The 20,067-nt window shown below is 39.7% G+C and overlaps 1 protein-coding gene across 3 annotated transcripts in view; it reads right to left on the bottom strand.

Moving 5' to 3' along the window:
- The window catches only part of RNGTT (RNA guanylyltransferase and 5'-phosphatase), a 183,621-nt gene extending 164,330 nt beyond the window's left edge, over window positions 1-19,291 (bottom strand). For 2 of the 3 annotated variants that reach the window (XM_057419973.1, XM_057419975.1), the window contains exons 1-4: window positions 19,065-19,291; window positions 12,502-12,611; window positions 5,660-5,763; window positions 5,443-5,531 (exon numbers count right to left, since the gene is read on the bottom strand). In XM_057419973.1, the coding sequence (XP_057275956.1) occupies window positions 5,443-5,531; window positions 5,660-5,763; window positions 12,502-12,611; window positions 19,065-19,128 (367 nt within the window). In that variant the 5' untranslated portion in view covers window positions 19,129-19,291. The remainder of the gene's footprint in view (window positions 1-5,442; window positions 5,532-5,659; window positions 5,764-12,501; window positions 12,612-19,064) is intronic. The other variant, XM_057419974.1, reaches the window with a different exon arrangement.
- Between the last annotated feature and the right edge of the window lie 776 nt (window positions 19,292-20,067).

Raw genomic sequence — 20,067 nt, forward strand, 5'->3', positions numbered from 1 at the left:
AAAAGAGTATAACCATTTGCAAGTAGTTTTGACAAACACAGAATCACAGAATCAACTAGGTAGGAAAAGACCTGTAAGATCATCAAGTCCAACTGTTACCCCAGGACTGTCAAGGCCACCACTAAAGCATCTCAGTGAGGGCCTCATCTACACAGTTTCTGAACACCCACAGGGACAGTGAGTCCACCACTTCTCTGGGCAGCCTGTTCCAATACCTGATTACCCTCAGATATTGTCTAAGGTGGATGTTTTGCTGACCTTCTTCCTGACTTCTCCAAGGATTGAAGATTCAATCATTTTGTGATCTCTTTGCCCAAGACAGCCTCCAACCATCACATCACTCACCAGTCCTTCTCTGTTTGTGAACAGATCTAGCCAGGCATCTCCCCTACTTGACTCGCTAACCAGCTGGGTTAGGAAGTTATATTTCACACACTCCAAGAACCTCCTGGATTGTTTCTTCTCTGCTGTGTTGTACTTTCAGCAGACATCTAGCAGGTTGAAGTCCCCCACAAGAACAAGGGCAAACAATTGTGAAACTTCTCCCAGTTGTTTGAAGAGCACTTCATCTGTAACTTCATCTTGGCTGGGTGGTCTATAACAGACTCTTACCAGGATATCTGCTTGGTTAGCCTTCCCTTTACTCACAAACATTCAGCCTTCTCATTTACACCATTCAGTTGAAGGCAGTTGATGCACTCTGACATACAATGCAACCCCACCACCTTTTTGCTCGCCTATCCCTTCTGAAGAGCTTGTAGCCATCCACTGCAGAACTCCAATCATGCTAAGCATTCCACGTTTCTGTGATGGTGATTATGTCATGATTTCCCTGCATGCTTTAGTTTCACATGTGTGTTTTTGGATCCTTCTACCTTCCTCAGTAACATTAAAGACTTATGTATCTTCCCATCAAGGCAGCTCAGATCACATAAATGGCTTTTAGGCTTTATTACATTCATTCTGCAAATTATTAGCAACAAGAGTATAGGATACTTCATTTTATCCCAATTCAAGAGCACTACCTTACTGCAACTGAAATGCAGCTAATACAGATAAGTTTCAGAACATTTTTTCATGACTGCTCAAATGCTTATCAGAAGACAATGCAATCAAATTCAATAATTGTGTTTTTAGTGAATTCAACAAGCATAACATTCATTTCACACCATCAGGCATAAAAATCATATCCAGATTACCCTACCTGAAACCTGAAAGAGGCATCAGCAGACCACAATTCTATTTCAAATTTGCTATTACCATGCTAAGACCAGACTTATTAATTTGAAAGAAAAAAATACAAAAAGAAAAATATGCAACAGTATAATCACCTTGGATTACTTATCTTCTCAATGTCAGAATAAAAGAATTAAGTCTTCAGCCTCTATTTTATTGAATTCATCCCCCAGTGAAAGGACGGGAAGTCAAATGCATTGGAACATTTTTTTCTCTCAAGGCAACAGCACCATCTAGTGATAAGTAAGCCAGCCTAAAAACTGTGCTGTTAATGTGAAGGATTCCAGCAAGATGCTGCCTCTTCCTCATACTGCATTTAAAATTACAAATATAAAAGGTTCCACTAACACCTAGCACAATTATTCTTAACATTCACATATTTTTCAGTTGTGACCACAGAATCGTTCAGGTTGGAAAGGACTTGTAAGATCATCAAGTCCAACAGTTAATGCCAAGTCCACCATTAAACCCTATCACTCAGGGTCTCATCTACACATCTTTTAAATACCTTCAGGCATGAAGACCCCACCACTTCCCCAGGCAGCCTGTTCCAATGCTTGGCAACCCTTTCAGTGAAGACATTTTTCCTAATATCCAATTCAAACCTTCCCTGGCGCAACTTGAGGCTGTTGCCTCTTGTCCTATCAGTTGTTTCTTGGGAGAGACTGACACCCACCTCACTACAGCCTCCTTTCAGGTAGCTGTACAGAGCAAGAAGGTCTCCCCTGAGCCTCCATTTCTCCAGGTTAAACAACCCCAGTTCCCTCAGCCACTCCTCATCAGACCCTTCACCAGCTTTGTTGCACTTCTCTGGACATGCTCCAGCACCTCAATGTCTTTCTTGTAGTGAGGGGCCCAAAACTGAAAACACGATTCGAGGCACGACCTCACCAGTACCCAGTACAGGGGAATGATCACTGCCCTGGTCCTGTTGGCCACACTATTTCTGATACAGGCCAGGATGCTGTTGGCCTTCTTGGCCACCTGGGCACAAGCTGGCTCAGTGTCTGTTAACTAACACCACCAGGCCCTTTCCTGCCCGGCAGCTTTCCAGCCACTCTTCCCCAAGCCTGTAGCATCGTTGCATGAGGTTGCTGTAACACAAGTGCAGGACCCAGCACCACAAAGCAAGTAATTTTAAGCTAGTACTACTTCTCTATCATAGTTAGCAAAGTAAGTTGAGCAGCAATCCATTTAACACTTATTCAGACAAAATATTAATATCTATCTTTTTTTATATATGTTCCCCTACACTGCAAGTATTTCTTTTGGTTTTACTGGGGATCCAAAAAATGCCTATGAAGAGCAGACTGACAAAACTTACCTGCGGAAACAGAAACACGTATCAACTGTATCAGGGTCGGGTTTTGTGCCCACCCCACCAAACCTGCCTTCTTACTGACGCAAGGCAAAAACCATAACAAATTTCTTGTATGCCTCCATTCTAACCATTTAATAATATTTAAAACTGTGTTACTTGAATCAAAGTGAATTTTAGCTTCTTCATAGAATTTATTCCCGCAAACATTTCTCCACTGTTTTCTGATTATACAAAATTTTTGCATTCTTGTTTCCTTAAGGTTGGCAAGCATGCTCCAGTCCTTCAAGCTGCAAAAATAAAGTTTCCATCCTATATTGTTTTAGCTGAATAGAAAATTGTGTTCAGCTACCACTCACATTTCAGTCTCTTTTCATATCTAATCTTGACACTGGAAATTAAATTGCACACAATTGCTATCAATAGGCCCTGCAACTGTTACTGATACCAAAAAGGTTAAGTTAATAATTTTACACACATGACAAAAGATAAGAAGCATATCAGCAATGAGACCAACAGCTTGGAAGCAAAAGATCACGCAGGGTGCAGTACTATCGCTGCTGCAGACTGCTTTCACTTTTGATAAAAACATCTTCCATGCCAGTCTCTCTAATGCTCTGTCACAGGTAGTAAGTGGCCAGAACCAAAACCAACTTTTCAGTAATTAATGAAAGGGAACTGGAAAATCCTTAATTTCTCTTTTACTGGGAAAGCCAAAACCACAGGTTATCTAAAAGCTTATCCTTTTAAGCCTCATTATTTTCTCCTTGATTTTAATTGACTTTTTTTTCTATAGAGGTAGAACAATCTACATAACATAAGAACATTCAAAAAAATCATAAAAGTCAAAAAGTTAGTGACTCAATGCTAAAAATGGCATTTTAAAGTTTGAAATATCAGTTAAACGCATCTACTATTTATAGAACATCACCATGCTATCCATGCTCCATACAAATTGCTGACCATAACAACATCTCAAGCTCTGAAATATCATTGGAGGACAAGGTGGAGGAACTGTGAAAGGAGAGTGAAAAATGAGGAACTGCTAAATGAGAGTGAGTGGGATCAGTCATCCAACAGTATTTCAAGTTCTGGTGCGAGCTCTGAAATACTGCTGATGACTGATCCCCCTCACTCACATTTAGCAGTTCCTCATTTTTCAGATCAAATACTTGCATTACAGTTCAGAGAAGAAAACATAAGTCTCAGATTAAAATTGTATTCTACATGAGATAAAGAAATAATAAAGTACCTAAAAGAAAATTTTGTGAAAAAGTGTGAGCCCAAATTAAATCTCTCAAGCGCTGGGGAAAAAAAAATAAAATTCAGTAGTATCCTGTGACAGGGCAGGAAGCAATGGGCACAAACTGAAACACAATAAACTGTTTAAACATATGGAAAAAACCCCACCCTGTATATTATAAGGGTGAACAAACACTGAAAGAGGTTGCCAGAAGATACTGTGGGGTCTCCAAACTTGGATATGATCAAGACCCAGAGGGGCACAGTCCTGAGCAAGCTGCTTTAGCTGGCCCTGCTCTAAGGAAGGGCAAGTGACTAGCTGATTTCACCAGGTCCCTTCCAACAACCTCAGCTACTGTACAATTCCCTGATTCCATAAGAATTCTGAACTATATGAACATACCGGCTTAGTTTACCAGGCTGTTACCAATGAGACCTATACAAACAACTGTTCCACGCACTCCTAAGTCACACAGACACTCAGATTCAGGAAGGTTGCAGAATTATCATCAAAGAGGGCTGAGAACAACGCCCATTCTGACTCTAGAAACTCAGCTCCGAAGTTAATTTCTTGTCTCTAACAGTTTGCAGATAAAGTTAAACATTAATATGCTCAACAGAAAACAGAATAAAATCATTTTAACTAAACCTAGAAGCTACCCAAATTGAACTGAGAACTCACTTTACTCTGGGTGAAAAAAACATCCTTAGGAACATTCAAATATTCACTGCTGAACAACACATCAAAAAAAAACAAAACCAAACCACCACCCACAATACAGCCTAACATCTATTACTGGTTTCCAGCAAATAACCACAGAATCAACTAAGTTGGAAAAGACCTGTAAGATCAAGTCCAACCATGTCACTGAGGGCCTCATCTACACAGTTTTTGATCACTTCCACGTATGGTGATTCCACCACTTCCCTGGGCAGCCTGTTCCAATGCCTGCCCACCTCTGTGAAGAAATCTTTCCTAAACAACCAATCTAAACATCCCTTGGTGCAAAACTCGAGGCCGTTTCCTCTTGTCCTATCACTTGTAACCTGGGAGAAGAGACTGACACCCACCTCACTCCATCCTCCTTTTACATAGTTATAGGGAATGATAAGGTCCCCCCTGAGCCTTCTCTTCTCCAGACTAAACAACTGCAGTTCCCTCTGCCATTCCTCATCAGACTTGTGCTCCAGACCCTTCAGCAGCTTCATTACTCTTCTCTGGGCACGCTCGAGCACCTCAAAGTCTGTTTTACAGTGTGATCAACCACTTCATGAAATTTGCTGAAGAATCTCTAATCATTCAGTTACCAAATATGACTTCAAATAAACCAAAGCATCACATGCCAAAACAATACGTAGACAATACATAACCTCCATTTCTACAGGCAGAAGTTACAAAACCACAATGCAAGTATTATGTATTTGTAGACAGTTCTTAAGCCTGTGTATTTTTCCACATGAAGTTGACAGCTGTAATCAAACTGATGGACGGAGAAACATAAGTTTCTGGAGTAAAAGCATCAAATCTCTACATGCATAAACACTGTACTGAGGAAATTCCTTTGCTTAGAGTTTTAAGAGACTGCAGTTATGAGTAAGTATGAAATAAATTAACAGTAAAAATGAGTGATGGATATAAGACATACCTATAAACTCTGAGGGATTCTTATCACTGAAGTGTTCACATACACGAATAAATGTTTCTGTATTTTCAGGTGTAGGACACTCACCATGCCTGAAAAACACAGGAACACACAGATTAGGAGCCAGCTGGGGGAAGGGGAAGAGGAAAAAGAAAAAAAGTTACTTCCATGCGATCTTTCATATTAAAAGCTAAATATTTTAAAAGTGCTGACAACTTACCCTTTACACTGGAGCTTTATATATTTAATCCCTTCTTTTTCTATATCGTTTCTATCATAGAATCTAGTGGTGTTGGTCAAGTCTACCAGTAAACCCATTTTAACCTAAAAAAGACCAAACAAACCGAAACAAATTTAAATATGAGGTTCAAATATCAGTGCATAAATACTAAACAGCCAGTAACATCCAAATTAAAACAAATGGCAGGCTACAGATGCACGTTTAAAAATTCTTAAATATTGCATTTGTTCACAAAATCTGTATTTTACCACCACAGTCATTTGTGTTTCTTTGTGAAACCTGGTGTCTGAATTAGCACTAGCCATCATTGCAAAAACTTGTTTGTCCCCACCAATGTTACTAAGCAAGACAGGTCTACTAACAGCAAGAAGTAGCTGGCAAAGAATTATTTTAATGTGTTAAAAGACAGGTAAGATGGAATCAGGTGCTCTTAATGCTCTAAGTAAAACAGTATTAAACACTGACACAGTGGATTTACCATAAAAAATATTAACTATTAAGACTAAGTATACTTTCAGAAAAAATAACTCAATTTAACTATGCATTAAGAGTGCAAAACAAACACACACATTTTCAAGTTTAAAACAAAAAATTCCCTTAAGTTCTCAGAAACATTTTATTCAAAGCTAAAATGTGAAATAACCTGAAATCTTCAAAGACTCTGTCAGTAGCTAAGGTGGCAGTGTCAACCCCTCCGATGTTAGGACGCACCTGAATTCAGGCTGTTTTGCCCACTCTACCCTCATGTATCCCCTTGTGCATAACTTAGTTTCTCAGTGTTTGCTTTTTATAGCTGTAAAATACATCTTTTAAAGCAGTCTTGTGGAAGTTAGTTTTAAAAGTAAGATAGAAAACAGAAATTCCACTGGGTGGCATCCAACACACAGAGAACATCAGCAAAGTACATCCTACTGGTCCTTGATCCAAACAAAACTTCCACCAATCATAACCTCCCAGTATTATTGTGCAAAAACAACTGACTGACACACCTGTGTACTGAAAGCATTCCTGCTTTCCAACCTTAACAGTCCAAGTAATTGTTTTCAGTCATAATGCTGAATGTCATGCTTTTGAGTAGGATCCTCATATGAAACAATGTCTTTTTAAAAGGCATTTTAAGAGTCTTAGTCTAGCAAAATCCTTGTTCCATAGCTTTACCTTTTTTAAAGATATATCAATAGAGCACTTAAAAATACATTAACACTGATGCACGTTACACATGCAAAAACATAGAACACTGCATCTAAAACTCAAAGCACATACTCATAAACAGGATTTTGATTTACCTTTAGGTTTTATTTACCTGTAGGTCGACAGACTAGCAATAATTTAACAGTGCAGTTGAAAGAACTGCAAATTAAAACACTGCTTCCAGACCATTCAGAAAAGATAAATTCCAATTATAACTGAATACAGTTCAGAAACAGCTGCTTCACATAGGTATATTGTTCAGCAGACCCCAAAGACAAATTTCCAATTATCTACAGAGGTAGTTATCCATGGTATTCAAAGCTCTGAGGATATACTTATAATACTTTATCAGATTTTAAAAAGCATCGTTATGTCAGCAGTAAGCATTTATAGTCTAATAGACAAATCAGTTCTGGATTTCACCTTGTTTACTTCAACTCTGTATGTTTTATTCATAATTCTTTATTCACTTTTATTACTCTGTTTTGCAGAAATACAAGCTACTTCAGTAGGGGCCCACATGAAAACAATGTTACATCACCTGAAACTTCAGACATATAGTGCCAACATGTGCTACACATACAGACTAACAGCATACTAGCCAGCAATTTCTTTTGTAGGAAGCATACAAAAGCAATTAATTCAATGATTACTTCCCTTCCCGTCCTGTCTCAACAGCATTTACCAAGTATCTCAAAGACTGCTTAATTCACAAGGAAGACCACACTGAATTTACAGTACTACACAGTAGGTCCATAGCACTATGACACTGACATAAACTGGTTGAAAATAACTGTTCAAAGAAGAATGACATATTCTCACACCAGTACCTTCAGCTGATTGTACAGAACAGCTAAAATACAAAAGTACATACAAATTAGCTATTTTTATAAAAACTATTTAGTTTTCCACCATTCTACACAAGCAATGGCTCCATGGAGGGAATCCACAGACTATCTTCCAGTAACATGCCATGCTCCCAAATAAGCATAAGAATCTCCCTTTTGTGTTCCGCATCCTACCAATAGAGTGGTTAACGTTGGCAAAAAGACTGATGTGAGAATCAGGTGTATTTTAACCAGAGAGCTCTAGACTACGAAGCCACATAAATGGCCCCCTAACTACCCTCCTCCATAACTTATAGATAGAGCTCAGCTTGACAATCTGTTCTTTCATGTTCAATACAGGGTTAGCTGTAACTCTTCCAAGATGTCCTCAGCTAAGGAGAAAAAAAAAAGTTATTTTCAAAGTAAGATTAAGATTTAATGAAAACATCATTTAAAAGTAAAGTTTTCTGCATTCAGTCCCATTCTAGTAAGAAGATGTTCCAAAATGGGGGGGGGGGGAACAACCTGCATCATCTGACAGTCTGGAGAACGGGAAAAAGAAACGTGAGGAAACAACCTTTAACAAAAACATGAAGACGGATTAAAAGGTAACACTGTTAAATATTTCAACTTGTTTAAGGAGAGCTACAAAAAGAAACACAAGGGATTTGCAGAACAGTTGCATACCCTCCCACCCAAAAGCAAGAAAGACAGAATTCCATTTTAGTGCTGCAAACTCAAAGCCAGTTCCCAGGCCCACTATTCTCAAATACCAGCATCTTCAAATGTTCCCACCAGAAGCTTCTAAACTTCCCCAAACTCCTAACACAATGAAGAATCATCACTAAGATGATGCACAAAAGCCCCAAAAAATAATTCTATGTCAAAGATTTTGAGCTCAAAAAATACTCACATGCTTTTCCCTCAACTTTTAGAAATTACTCTTTTGAACATACTCACAGATTTCCATTTCTTGGCTGACATGTAAAAGCCAGGAGAACACTACAACATACTTCAGACCCAAAGTGCCACCAAGTGTTTGGAATGTTGCATTTAATTTGAGTAGGAGAATGAAATATAGCAAAGTGCCGGCTAGAGAGGAAATTCTCTACTATGGGATTCTAGGACTTCTGGCCTGCTATTCCTTTGTCATTATTATGAATCACTTCAATCATATACAAGTGAAGATCTTGTGAAGTGACATTGTTCCTCACACATTTCAGAGCAGTAAACGATGCAGGCATCAGATATAATCCAGCCAAAGCTATAAAAGCATGTATGGCATATAAAGCGTATAAGGTCCGAAAGTAGTTTCCTTGTCTTCCACAAAGCATAAACATTTGCTCTCTCAGTTCACAGGATTAGCTGCACATACCACATTACAATTTAGAGAGTGCAAGGCAAAAGGATAAAGAAATTTTAAAAAAGCAGGGGAATTATTTAACACATCAAAGTACACAATTATGATGGTCCAAAAATCTATGCAATTCCTACTGTACCACAGGAATCCTAATACTTCAGTTACTGAACCAGGGTTATATTATGCTTGTCCTGACCAATGAGAATTCTCTCCTATAGAAGAGATTCTAGTACATGTACTTTCATCACACAGGCGCTTTGCTCCGCTCTGAATCCCTGACGTCATACCAGCCATCACAGTCATCCTCTCAATCATGCTCTCTTAAGTTTGCTCCTAGAAAGTTCTTAATAGAACTAATTTTTGAAAGACTATCTATGCTAAAATGGAAAACAAAAATGTTTCTCCAGCCAATGTTTCACATGAATCACATCTTTCAGCCCACCATACCCAATGAATGACACAGCTTTGGAAGAAAGGATAATTTCTAATTGTTAAGCAACTTCTCAACAAAACATACATTTATTTCTCACAAGGACTGTTGCAACACTGCAGTCTTAGACATCACATTGAAACACAACTGAAACTAATTATTTTTCTTGCTTCTAATAGTAAAAGATGACTGCATAGAAGGACAAAAAGTTCACTGACAGCTTGAAATTCTCATCTTATACATACAATATATCATGATCTTCATACCACATTAATTCTGCTCCTACTTTGGCCAGGCTATTCATGTCCTCCTGCAGTAATAAAAGCCTTCTCCCTCACTTTTCCACATTGTAGCTATCTCCAGCTATTAATGCCTTCTGCATGTGCTCTGTTGCTGCCGTGCAATTAAATGGGCTTAGCTAGGTTCTCCTTGTGTGACCCCAGAAGTTTCTCATTAGATACTGAAACTTGAAAATATTCTCCCCAGGAGGGAGAGAGCATACTACAATACACTGAATTCCCACCAGTCCCAGGATTTTTTTCTTGCATATCTTATTTGAGGAAAATAGTTTAAATCAGTGACTGAATTTATCTGTGAAAACAATGAAGTGGCTGACAAGCGATAACTAGTTTTCCTAATAAGAATACTGTAACTTGAGCATACTAAAAGCCCAAACATTCTTTTGAGTTAACTAATGTCCTAGTTCTTTCTAACAGAACTAAAACTACCTTTCATGAAGTACAAACAGTACTAGACTACATACTTAAAGAAATAAAAAAATTGCTCCTGCAATTTTGGGGTTTTTGAGACTATTAAGATAGTATGTCAACATTGGCAGTCAGAAGAAAATCGAGATTGCCATCCCTGATCAAATCGGTTTCTAACATTCAGGTTTTCAGCAACCAGCTCCATGAGAAAAAGGGATCACACAGGAAGCTTGTTAGAGAAAGTTCCTCCCAGAGAAATGTTGTCTTAAATGCTGAACCAGTACCTTCAAAAATCTGTGGCAGCAGTAATATCTCACTATTACAAAAATACAGATGCAGAAGTTTCTGCTGAAGTCTCTTATTTAGAAGATAAATTATACAGACTTAAGTAATAACCAGGTCTCAGAAGTGATTAGTTCTGCAAAGTATTAGCAGCACAGCACACTGCAGTAAAATGATGAGAACCATGCACTATGAGCTACTTTTGCCTTACAAAAATCCATTTTTCAAGGTCTCCTCAATTGCACATTCATCTTATTGCCAGATTATTGGAAAACTGATGTTCTACAAATATAGTACTCCACTGACCCACTGCATATCTCAGTAAATAAAAAAGTCATGTTTTAAAATGGAAAACATTTAGCAACAATACCAGGGTTCAAGACAATATAATAGAGTGAGAATAGGGAGTTTTAGAAAATTTTTATCTTCTGCCTGTTAACCAAAATTACCAAAATACAAGTGAGGATCCTTATGCTAGTAACTGTACTATCAGATTCTAATCATCTGATGTCACTCAAGACATTATGAATTTGTAGCACTGCAATAGAACTGATTGATGTGCCTAGTGGATGGGCTATGAAGGCTCACCATGACTTTTTCTTTGGTGGCAAGTGACTAACAAATAGTGAGAAACTGAATAAATCTACAAAGTTCCCTATAACTTCAAAACATATGCACAATTTTAAATTACTTTACGAATAAGATTGGTTTGGAAAATTCTAGGTATGCCCACTAAAGCTGGTCAGAGTCAAAACCAATATAATGCATAAAAGAGGAAATCAAATAGAATTTAGATGCATAGATCCAAGAATTCGAATAAAAATCCTACCAGTTCAAGCACCTGAGAACAGACACATATGCTTCATTGATAGTACTTATCACATTAGCCCACAGGTGCTTCTATCGCTGCTACACTGAGTACCTCACCATCTGCTTTATATCTAAGCCTAAATGAGATTCATAAAATGAAGATTCCCATATTTTAGTCACCTGATTCTTCTAGTGTTTAAGCTCTGATATTGTTACACAAATTCAGAATTAATTTCACTTAGAACAGTGGCAATAAAAGACACAAAACCCACAGAAGTAGCACTATTACCTTTATATAACACATAGTAAAAACAAAGCGGTGCTATCTTTCTATATAACAGTTTAATAAACAGATTAAAAGAATTAGGTTGTAGGCCATTCTTTGCCTGGCAGGTTCAAAATCCCATTTCCCACATCTCCAGATGCACTGGAATGGGCACAACATTTCACAGACCTACATGAAAGGCTGGAAAGGTCCTGTTCCCCACCTTTATCCTTAAAGAAGTGCTACGGTGCAGAGCAGCATGCAAGTTGAAGTAGATGGACACAAATAGGTGAAACAATCTAAAAATAAGCCAAAAAGCACAGCTCTGTCACCCAACAATAAAGGTAGCCACCCACCTTCTTGGGTCCTACTTTTTTCATCTTTGCTCCTGTATTTTTTCCCCCTATTCATGCATTTTATTTTTCCACTAAAAAGTTACTGGATAAAATCCATAAGTCATTTTCTTCAACACTTGGGTATGACAGATTAGATACAATAAAGCATCTATGCATTCTATGCATCAAAAGCACTGAAACTACAGAAGAGTTGTATGAAATTCTCCTGTCACTTCCAAATGTTTTCAGTCCGTAAGTAAAATTGCAACTTAACGCATCTATATACAAGTAATTTGTAAAACCACAAACTTGGACTATCTGAATTTTGACAATGACATCTCTCCAAGATACAAGAGTATACAAAGAAGAACGAGACTATTGCTGCTAACACAGTGAATGAGCTGGAGGGTTTTGCACAGTTCTTGCCTGTAAGAAAGTACTTTTGGAAACATAGGATTTGCAGAGAAAACCTCAAAAAGTAAATTAAAAAAATAGATTTTCAATACAGATGTCCCAAAGGAAGCCACCAACAACTTTTTTCTGAAATCTGAAAAGCAACATTTGAATGAATATTAATAAAGTAATGCTTCAGTTACTAGAAAATGTAACTTTACCTTCAGACTCTTTAAGTAGTTGGATAACATACTCGGGTGAAAACGATTTTCTTCAGCAACCTGTTCATCATATCTTGGTCCTAACATTGTCTTCAAAGGTAAAAACTTCCCTATGAAAGATAATCAAATTTTGCAGTATTTTATGTGTATTCATATGCAAACTTATAACTTAGCAATTTCAAAGCAACATGCTGAACAGATTTGGAGGTTTACCTTCAATGAAAAATAATCACAGGAAAAGTATCAATAACAGCTGAAGTGGAATGTATTTTTTAGTCACAAGTTCTCAAAACTCACAAATATGTTTAAAAGTTTAAAGGAAATATAGACCAAAGTGATGTAACACTTTTAGCTACCTTTTAGTGTGATTTAAGCTGCAGAGCTACAGCGCACAACAGAACAGGGAACATTTAAACTCAGTCCATTTAAAAACATGAAAATAGCATTTAAAATTACAGTCTGTTACTCAACTGTGTAGGCATCAAGCTTTGATTACCATGTTTTATGTTTGCAGGTAAAGATTCCCAACAAAAAAAAAAAAAAAAGGCGTATCTAGGCACTACAGATCTTTCTAATGTGCTCCTTAAGGCTTGTTGGAAGAGATCTGCATCACTGTTCAAAGTTCCCCTGAAACACAACACCTACATGTGCTTCAGACATTGGAGAACCATAACACATCCACAACAAAAACTTGACTGGAATTAGTACTTGCTGGACTACACCCATCACTCCCTAGAAATTCAAATTATTTTTTAATATCAATTTTAATTTTTATCAATCATATTCACCACAGAATACCTGCAATAATCTCATTAGAGATTCCTAGTTCGTCCTGAACGACAGCAAGCTACAGGCATGCCTCTCCCTCCAAGTGCAGGATATACTGACCCAACAACATTTCCTTTGCTTCTAAACAGGCAAGAACTTAATAGTCCAGGTCACTCCCACCATGCCTGCCTGGGAAGCAGCACACCTCCTCCCACATGCACCAGAGACCCTGCACTGCAGTTGTGGAAACAATGCAAATTGATAGGAAAAAGGAGACCTGACGTATATTATCAAGGTGATATAGGCAGAGCGCAAAACAAGGACAACCTTAGCATTTCTAAATAGCTATGAAGATATCTAAATTAATTATAGCCCAAGATTGATCAAATATATCCTCCCCCAAGAAAACAAGGGGGAGAGGGGAGAATTATGCCCCAGAAAAATTCCTCACCTCCCTTTTTTGGGGGGGTTTGTTTTTAATAAAATTGGTTCCATGCTTTTAACAAGACAGCCCTTCTACAACAAGGAAATGCAACCATATAATTGCATGGCACAGAAGAGCTGCAGAATTTTTTTTAATGCATAAAGAACTCTTAATTAGAGCACCAGACATAAACCTTCCACAAAGAAAATACTGCTGGATTCTGATGTTGCCAAATTATATCTCTAAAATGCTTCTAATAGCAGTAAATGCCAACCAGGACCCTGACACACTTGAGAGGCAGGCCCTTGCAAACCTCATGAACAAGGCCAAGTGCAAGATTCTACATGGGTCATAAATACATGCATAAATACAGGCTGGGCAGAAAATGGACTAGGAGCCACCCTGAGGACAAGGACTGGGAGGTGCTGGTTGACAAGAAGCTCAACATGACCCAGCAGCAACGTACTTCTTCAGGCTGAACAGCTCCAACTCTCAGCCTGTCACTTCCTCATGATAAAAGAAACAAAATCCTCCTGTTTTCAGCAGAACAAAACCACACTGAATGAAAAGACACTAAAATGCCCATTGTATTCTGCTAGAAATAAAGTCCTGAGAGAGAAGCTCACTAATCTTTGTAAAAATTGAAGAACACATACCATTTTTGCTAAATCAATGCTGCTGAGAGCAGCATTCTCTAGACAATTAAAATTCATAGAGTTCTCTGTGCCCTAAATTTTATCAAAACTTCTTATATAGTCTAAAATAAGTATTTAACTTCTAGGAAAGGGACATTATAAACCACAAAAGACATAGTTATGGAAACTGAGAAGCTTTACACAACATGTTAGCTCAGGTTTGACATTAGAAACACCCTCACTATCATATCTGACTGAGACCATTCCAAACTTTACAGCTAGAAGTTATGCAGTCGTGCAGTCAACATACACAGTGAATTTATAAGTCACTTAAATTTATTTGACTGTTAGAAGAAATCTTCACTTTAGTTCCTTTGCCTTTTTATCCCACCAGTTACACATCCTCCTCCCTGGTCACAACAATTGGGTCAACTTCTCCGTTTCCTCATTTATTGACCTATCTGCTTTAATTTTCTTTCTTCTTTGTGTTCCTTGTCATGTTCAGCCCTATCATTCAGCCTCTCTCACTCACTATTAACCCTTCCACATTAACTTGTAATCTTCCTCTGTACAGACTGATTATGCAAATCCTAATTTTGGATGATCTTAATGCAAAAATCTACCATCAACATAAGTTTTGCAAAACACCAAGCATGCTTCAAAGGTTTTATAACTTTGTCACTCCCATCCCAATACATCCACTCACTCATTACATGAAGAATGTAATTAACTTTCCTTAGCCAAGGCATTCAAGAAAAGGACCTTCACTGACAAAAGAGTCAAGGGATACAAAAGAAAACTACCATCCTTTATGAGATGCCAGGAAAAGAGAATAGAGTTGGAAGACAGTGCTTGAAGGTTAAGATCATTTCCTGTAGGATCTGATTAGAGACTGCATATTTGCACTGAAGACTCTCATGTTCTCTATCTTAAGAAGAGAAAACAAACACATTCATTCTCTTCTCAGCAGTGGTCCTTGATTTAGTGTCTGATTTGCATTTTGATTTCCTTCTGAGCAACCATAATACATTCCTGTTCATCATCAAGAAAAGACACAGTTTAGTCAGCATCCCCTGCAGCATTTGAAGACCTTTACACAGCTGTGGAAGGGATAAGAATTATAATAGAGACCATTTACTGTCACTTCTAAAGATCAAACCCAGATCTTTAGAAGTATTTAGATGCCCAACTTCTACAAATTCCAGTTTGTATCACTGAGAAACAGTTTATATGTCAACAAACAAACAAGATGCTTGCTAAGTCTAGAAGACGGCAGTGAATTCCTATTTGATTCAAATTTTGGGCAATTTTATAATCAGATTATGACAACGTCTCTTTTTTGTCATTTCATTTTGGTCTTGTTTAAATACATTAATTCACTTCAAATTTGTCAAATAGTTTTGGAAAGTGCATATTAAAAACCATTTTCCAAATTAGTTACCTGTATAACAGATGTTTTTTCTTCAGGCTGAAAAATATGTAAAAATTCTAAAAATAACAGCCCAGTATGTGAGAATATCAAGTGGATAAATCCAAGAGAAGTCAAAGTGAAAAACATAAACCGCCACATTTCCAACATATACATGCTCTCATTTTGGCACATTTGAATCCTAGAGCATGCCAGTGGAAATGCTACCCTTAATTTAGTCTAATTTTCTGTGACAGGAAGCTATCGACTCAATAGGTGACAGCAGTCACTAATAATGTACAACCATGGTATGCTTAGACTGAGCACCAATTAGGAAGGCTAGACTCTGTAACATGCACAAGGTTAAGAAACGGAGACCTGAATAAAACAAAACAGTAAAATCCACAATCAAAAAACACAAGACCAAAAACATCACCACCCTAAAAAGTAACTGTCTTCTGTTTCCAAGAACAATTACGCCGGGTCAAGGCATCCATTTCACCTAGTATCTCATTACCAAAACAGATGCCTAGGAAAGTGTTAAAACAATGACAATGACAATCCATCACTGGATTATTCTCCCCACCTACAAGCTATAGCTCAGCAACTACCTGAACCAGAGACATTACTCTTCCTTTTGAGCTGCTGTCTCTATAACCACTTGCAGTATGGATGATTTTAATAATATCACTGTTCTGCATGTACATCTAGAAGGGGTTTAACTAACATGAATCAATAGGAGACTAAAAGACACTGCTGAGACACTTCTCGTGTCTCTCCTTCAGTATCTTGCTAGCACTTTCCATGGGAAAACCAAAATGAACTGGGTTTTCTGTGGGTATAAAAAGCAGGTACGTCCAGACACGGCAATGACAAGGAAGTAAGGCTGAAACAACCTGATCACTTCAGATCTAGAAGTTCAGAGAAAGCTCTTTTCATCAAGTACTGAGGTGTTACCACAATACAAGAATGTGAAAATGTGCCATTCTGATTAAGCATAAAACCAGAAAGTGGCAGAAAATCACCAAGATTTAAAGAAGTAAACTGGAAAATAATGGGAGATGTAGATCAATTCACCTCATTCAGGATGAAGGGTCCTGTTAACCTGAATGAACCCAATCTCACCAAGAGAAGAGCTCCAAGCCTCATTGGTACTTGTATTTGAGCTCACCTGGAAATTCTACATGCCAGAGCCATAAGACAAGAGCGACCAAACACTTGATGAGCATCAGTCCGCAGAAGCCAGACAAACCTTGCCCAGCAACATCATTACTATTACACTATCAGATGGGAATAAAGTCATGCACAGATGCTAAGAAATTTGACTGAAATGCTAATTAAAACCAGACTATAACACACCTCAGAGACAATACCAACATCAAACTCTAAAAAATTCTCTATAAAGGTGTTAGATGTCTTTGAATATAAAATAGCAAAATAACAGGAGAGAAAACTCATGGTGTATTATGACTTTTGGTAAATTGTTCACTCTAAAGACCTAAAAATCGGGTGAACTAATATAAGAATACATTACAATAAAGCAGCCAAAGAAATGAACCAAGCACTTTTTTTTGTGCAGTAACTTCTTGTGGATGATCACACTGAATGGAAAAGAATTACCTTGCAGTTACTGAATAAACAAACACACAAGCAATGATGGCACAGCAGATGACATGCTGATGACCTGTATTCTTGCTTACTCTATGCTGCTATTTTTGAGAAGCCATGGCTTAAAGGACAGACAAACAAACAAAAGAGACACCTTCTAGAGATCAAGAACTTGCTGAGAAGTAAAACAAAGAATAGAGTCATTAGTCTATTTTTGTTAGGGCCAAAGGCTAACAATTTAGGCTATCAAATCTCTTATTAGATACAAAGCAATGCATTTGCCAGTGATCAGGAAAAAGAGATAATGGAGACAACACAGCAATGCTGCTATTTAACTGAGTCAAGTTCAGAGAAATATAAGGAACTCAAGGGAAACCAGCAAACATACAAAATGAACAACCAACATTAAATACTGACATGCCAAATAATGCATATTGATGGGAAGATTAAGCCTGAGATGTCTCAATAGGTTCTAAATAAACTCGTAAACACTCATCAGGGTCTTCAGTTTCACAATCAAATGTAAAAAAACAGAAGATGATGATGTAGAAATATGGGATAGAAAAATGTAAGAACTGTAACTACTAAGCAAATCATGGCATAGTACCATCTGGAACAGCAGCAACTGCTGAGTTTTGTAAAAATACCTTTAAATTACTGCAGACAGAAACATGATAGAAGTAAGAACTAGAAAACATTGTAGGGAGAAGACTAGGGGTTGCAATTGCTTATCTTGTAAAGAAGAACTTGAGAAAAGCAGAAACAGCAAAGCTTGTTTATTTTACCTCATACCAGGCAGCAAGAGAAACATTCATCCTCAGTCAATATGGTAGTTAACTCACCATCAAAAAATGTGTTTACGTGAGGCCTAATTCACTGCCACCAGATGCAGCAAGACTAGATACCTACCAACAATCGAGACAGTGTATTACAGGTAAGAATATCCAAGATGACGGCAATCACCAACACATGCGTGAAACACACATGAAACTCTGGAGCACAATGTTTAAACATCTTCCAGCTAAGCAGCTTAGGAATGCACCAGTGACTAACAGGTCACTGTCGGCCCAGTAACAGACCAACACTCATAATCATCGGAGCCTTCAGGAAAAGAAAGCAACCAAGGAAGAGGCTGTAAAGGGAACCGGTCAGGGCTGAGATACGGCTCTACTTCAGGAGCTTCTGCACACCCGGCTGCCGTCTCGCTCATTAGACGTAACGGGTGGGAAAAATCTTAGTGCAAAGTCAGAACTCAGCATTTAGGCTCCTGAGAGCAGGAGAGGGCCCATACCCCTGCAAGAGGGTCGGGAGAATCGGTCCCAAGAATTGCACCAGCCGAACAGAAAGTGAGCCTCTGCGCTGAAGGCAGAGCCCTGCTGCCGGCTGGGCTTTAAGTAGAACAGCTGTCCTACGGGAAGGCAGCTCCAGGACAAGCACCGGCCCAGGGAGCGCATGGGGGAAACAGTCCCGCACCAGCACCGCCGCGGCACAAGTCAAAGAGAGCCCGGAGGGGCTTCAGTGGCCCCAAGGGAGCCACCGCCCGTCCCACGACGCTGCGGAAAAGAGGGGACCGGCGGGCACAGAAGAGAAGCGGCGGGCGAGGGGGCGCCCCCGCTGGTAACAGACCGCCGCCCCGGGCAGGGCGGAACCGGGCAAGGCAAGGCAAGACAGGGCAGGGCAGGGCAGGACCGGGCTGGGCCGGGCCGCGCCGGGCGCTCACCTGCCACGGGCTGTCCCCTCCTGGGGCAGTGGAGCCAGCGCGGCGGGATCTTGTTGTAGGACATGGCGGGGCCCGGGCGGCCGCTGCCCACCCGCCGGGGAAAGGAAGGGAGGAAAAAGACGCGGGGAGCGGGTCGGCCTCAGGGCGCTCAACGGCCCCTCGCCCGCGGCGCCTTCATTCAGACCCAGCTCCGCCTCAGCCGCCGCCAGCCCACAATGCACCGCAGGCGCCGCTTCCGCTTCCGGGCCGCGGCCCGCGGCTGCCCGCCGCAGGCGGGGTTGGGGCGTCAGGCCCATCTGCGCTTCAGGGGTAGTGGAAGAGTTGGGAAGAGCGGGCCGGGCCGCGCCGCGTCGGTGTAGTGCCGGGGTCTGTAGCTCCACAAGCCAGAGGTGCTGGTTGGTTTCTTGTCTCTGAAAAAGGCATGTTGGGGCGGGAAAGGTTTCCGGTGGAAAGCGAGGTTTTCGTTGGAAGAGGACGGCCCTACGGGTCCTCAGCTTGGAGAGGAGGTAGCCAGGCCGCGTCACAGGCCTCTCCGAGCCAAAGCAGTGGGAGCTGGGCTGGAGGTTTTGGAGGGATCGTTTGTCCGGAGCTTCCGGACTCCCTGGGAAAGGCTGTTGCCCATGTGGAGAGTTTATGTGGGCGTAAGAGAGACTGGGTAGGAACTAGAAAGAGAAAGTAGTTGAAGGCTGTTAAATGACTGTGTCAGGCTCAGAAAACGTCATGAGCTGAAAATAGCAAGAGGCTTGGACAGACGTGTTTGCTGTGCTTTTGGTTTTCTATTGATGTTTGCAAATAGCTGAGACTGGAGGTGGAAATAGATGGATCTCTGTGCCAGCTAATCGTGGAACTGTACTAGCCTGCGTGTAATAGATACGCTACTATAACGGAGATGCCCCTGTACTGGTGTCATGGTTTGAGCCCAGCCAGCAGCTAAGTACCACGCAGCCACTTGCTCACCTTCCCCCACCAGTGGGATGGGGTGGAGAAGCAGCGGGAATAAAAG

Source organism: Pezoporus wallicus, unplaced genomic scaffold, assembly GCF_028554395.1.
Source record: "Pezoporus wallicus isolate ANWC-B61680 ecotype Strahan unplaced genomic scaffold, APGP_CSIRO_Pwel_v1 contig_10953, whole genome shotgun sequence".
NCBI classification, from domain to species: domain Eukaryota; kingdom Metazoa; phylum Chordata; class Aves; order Psittaciformes; family Psittacidae; genus Pezoporus; species Pezoporus wallicus.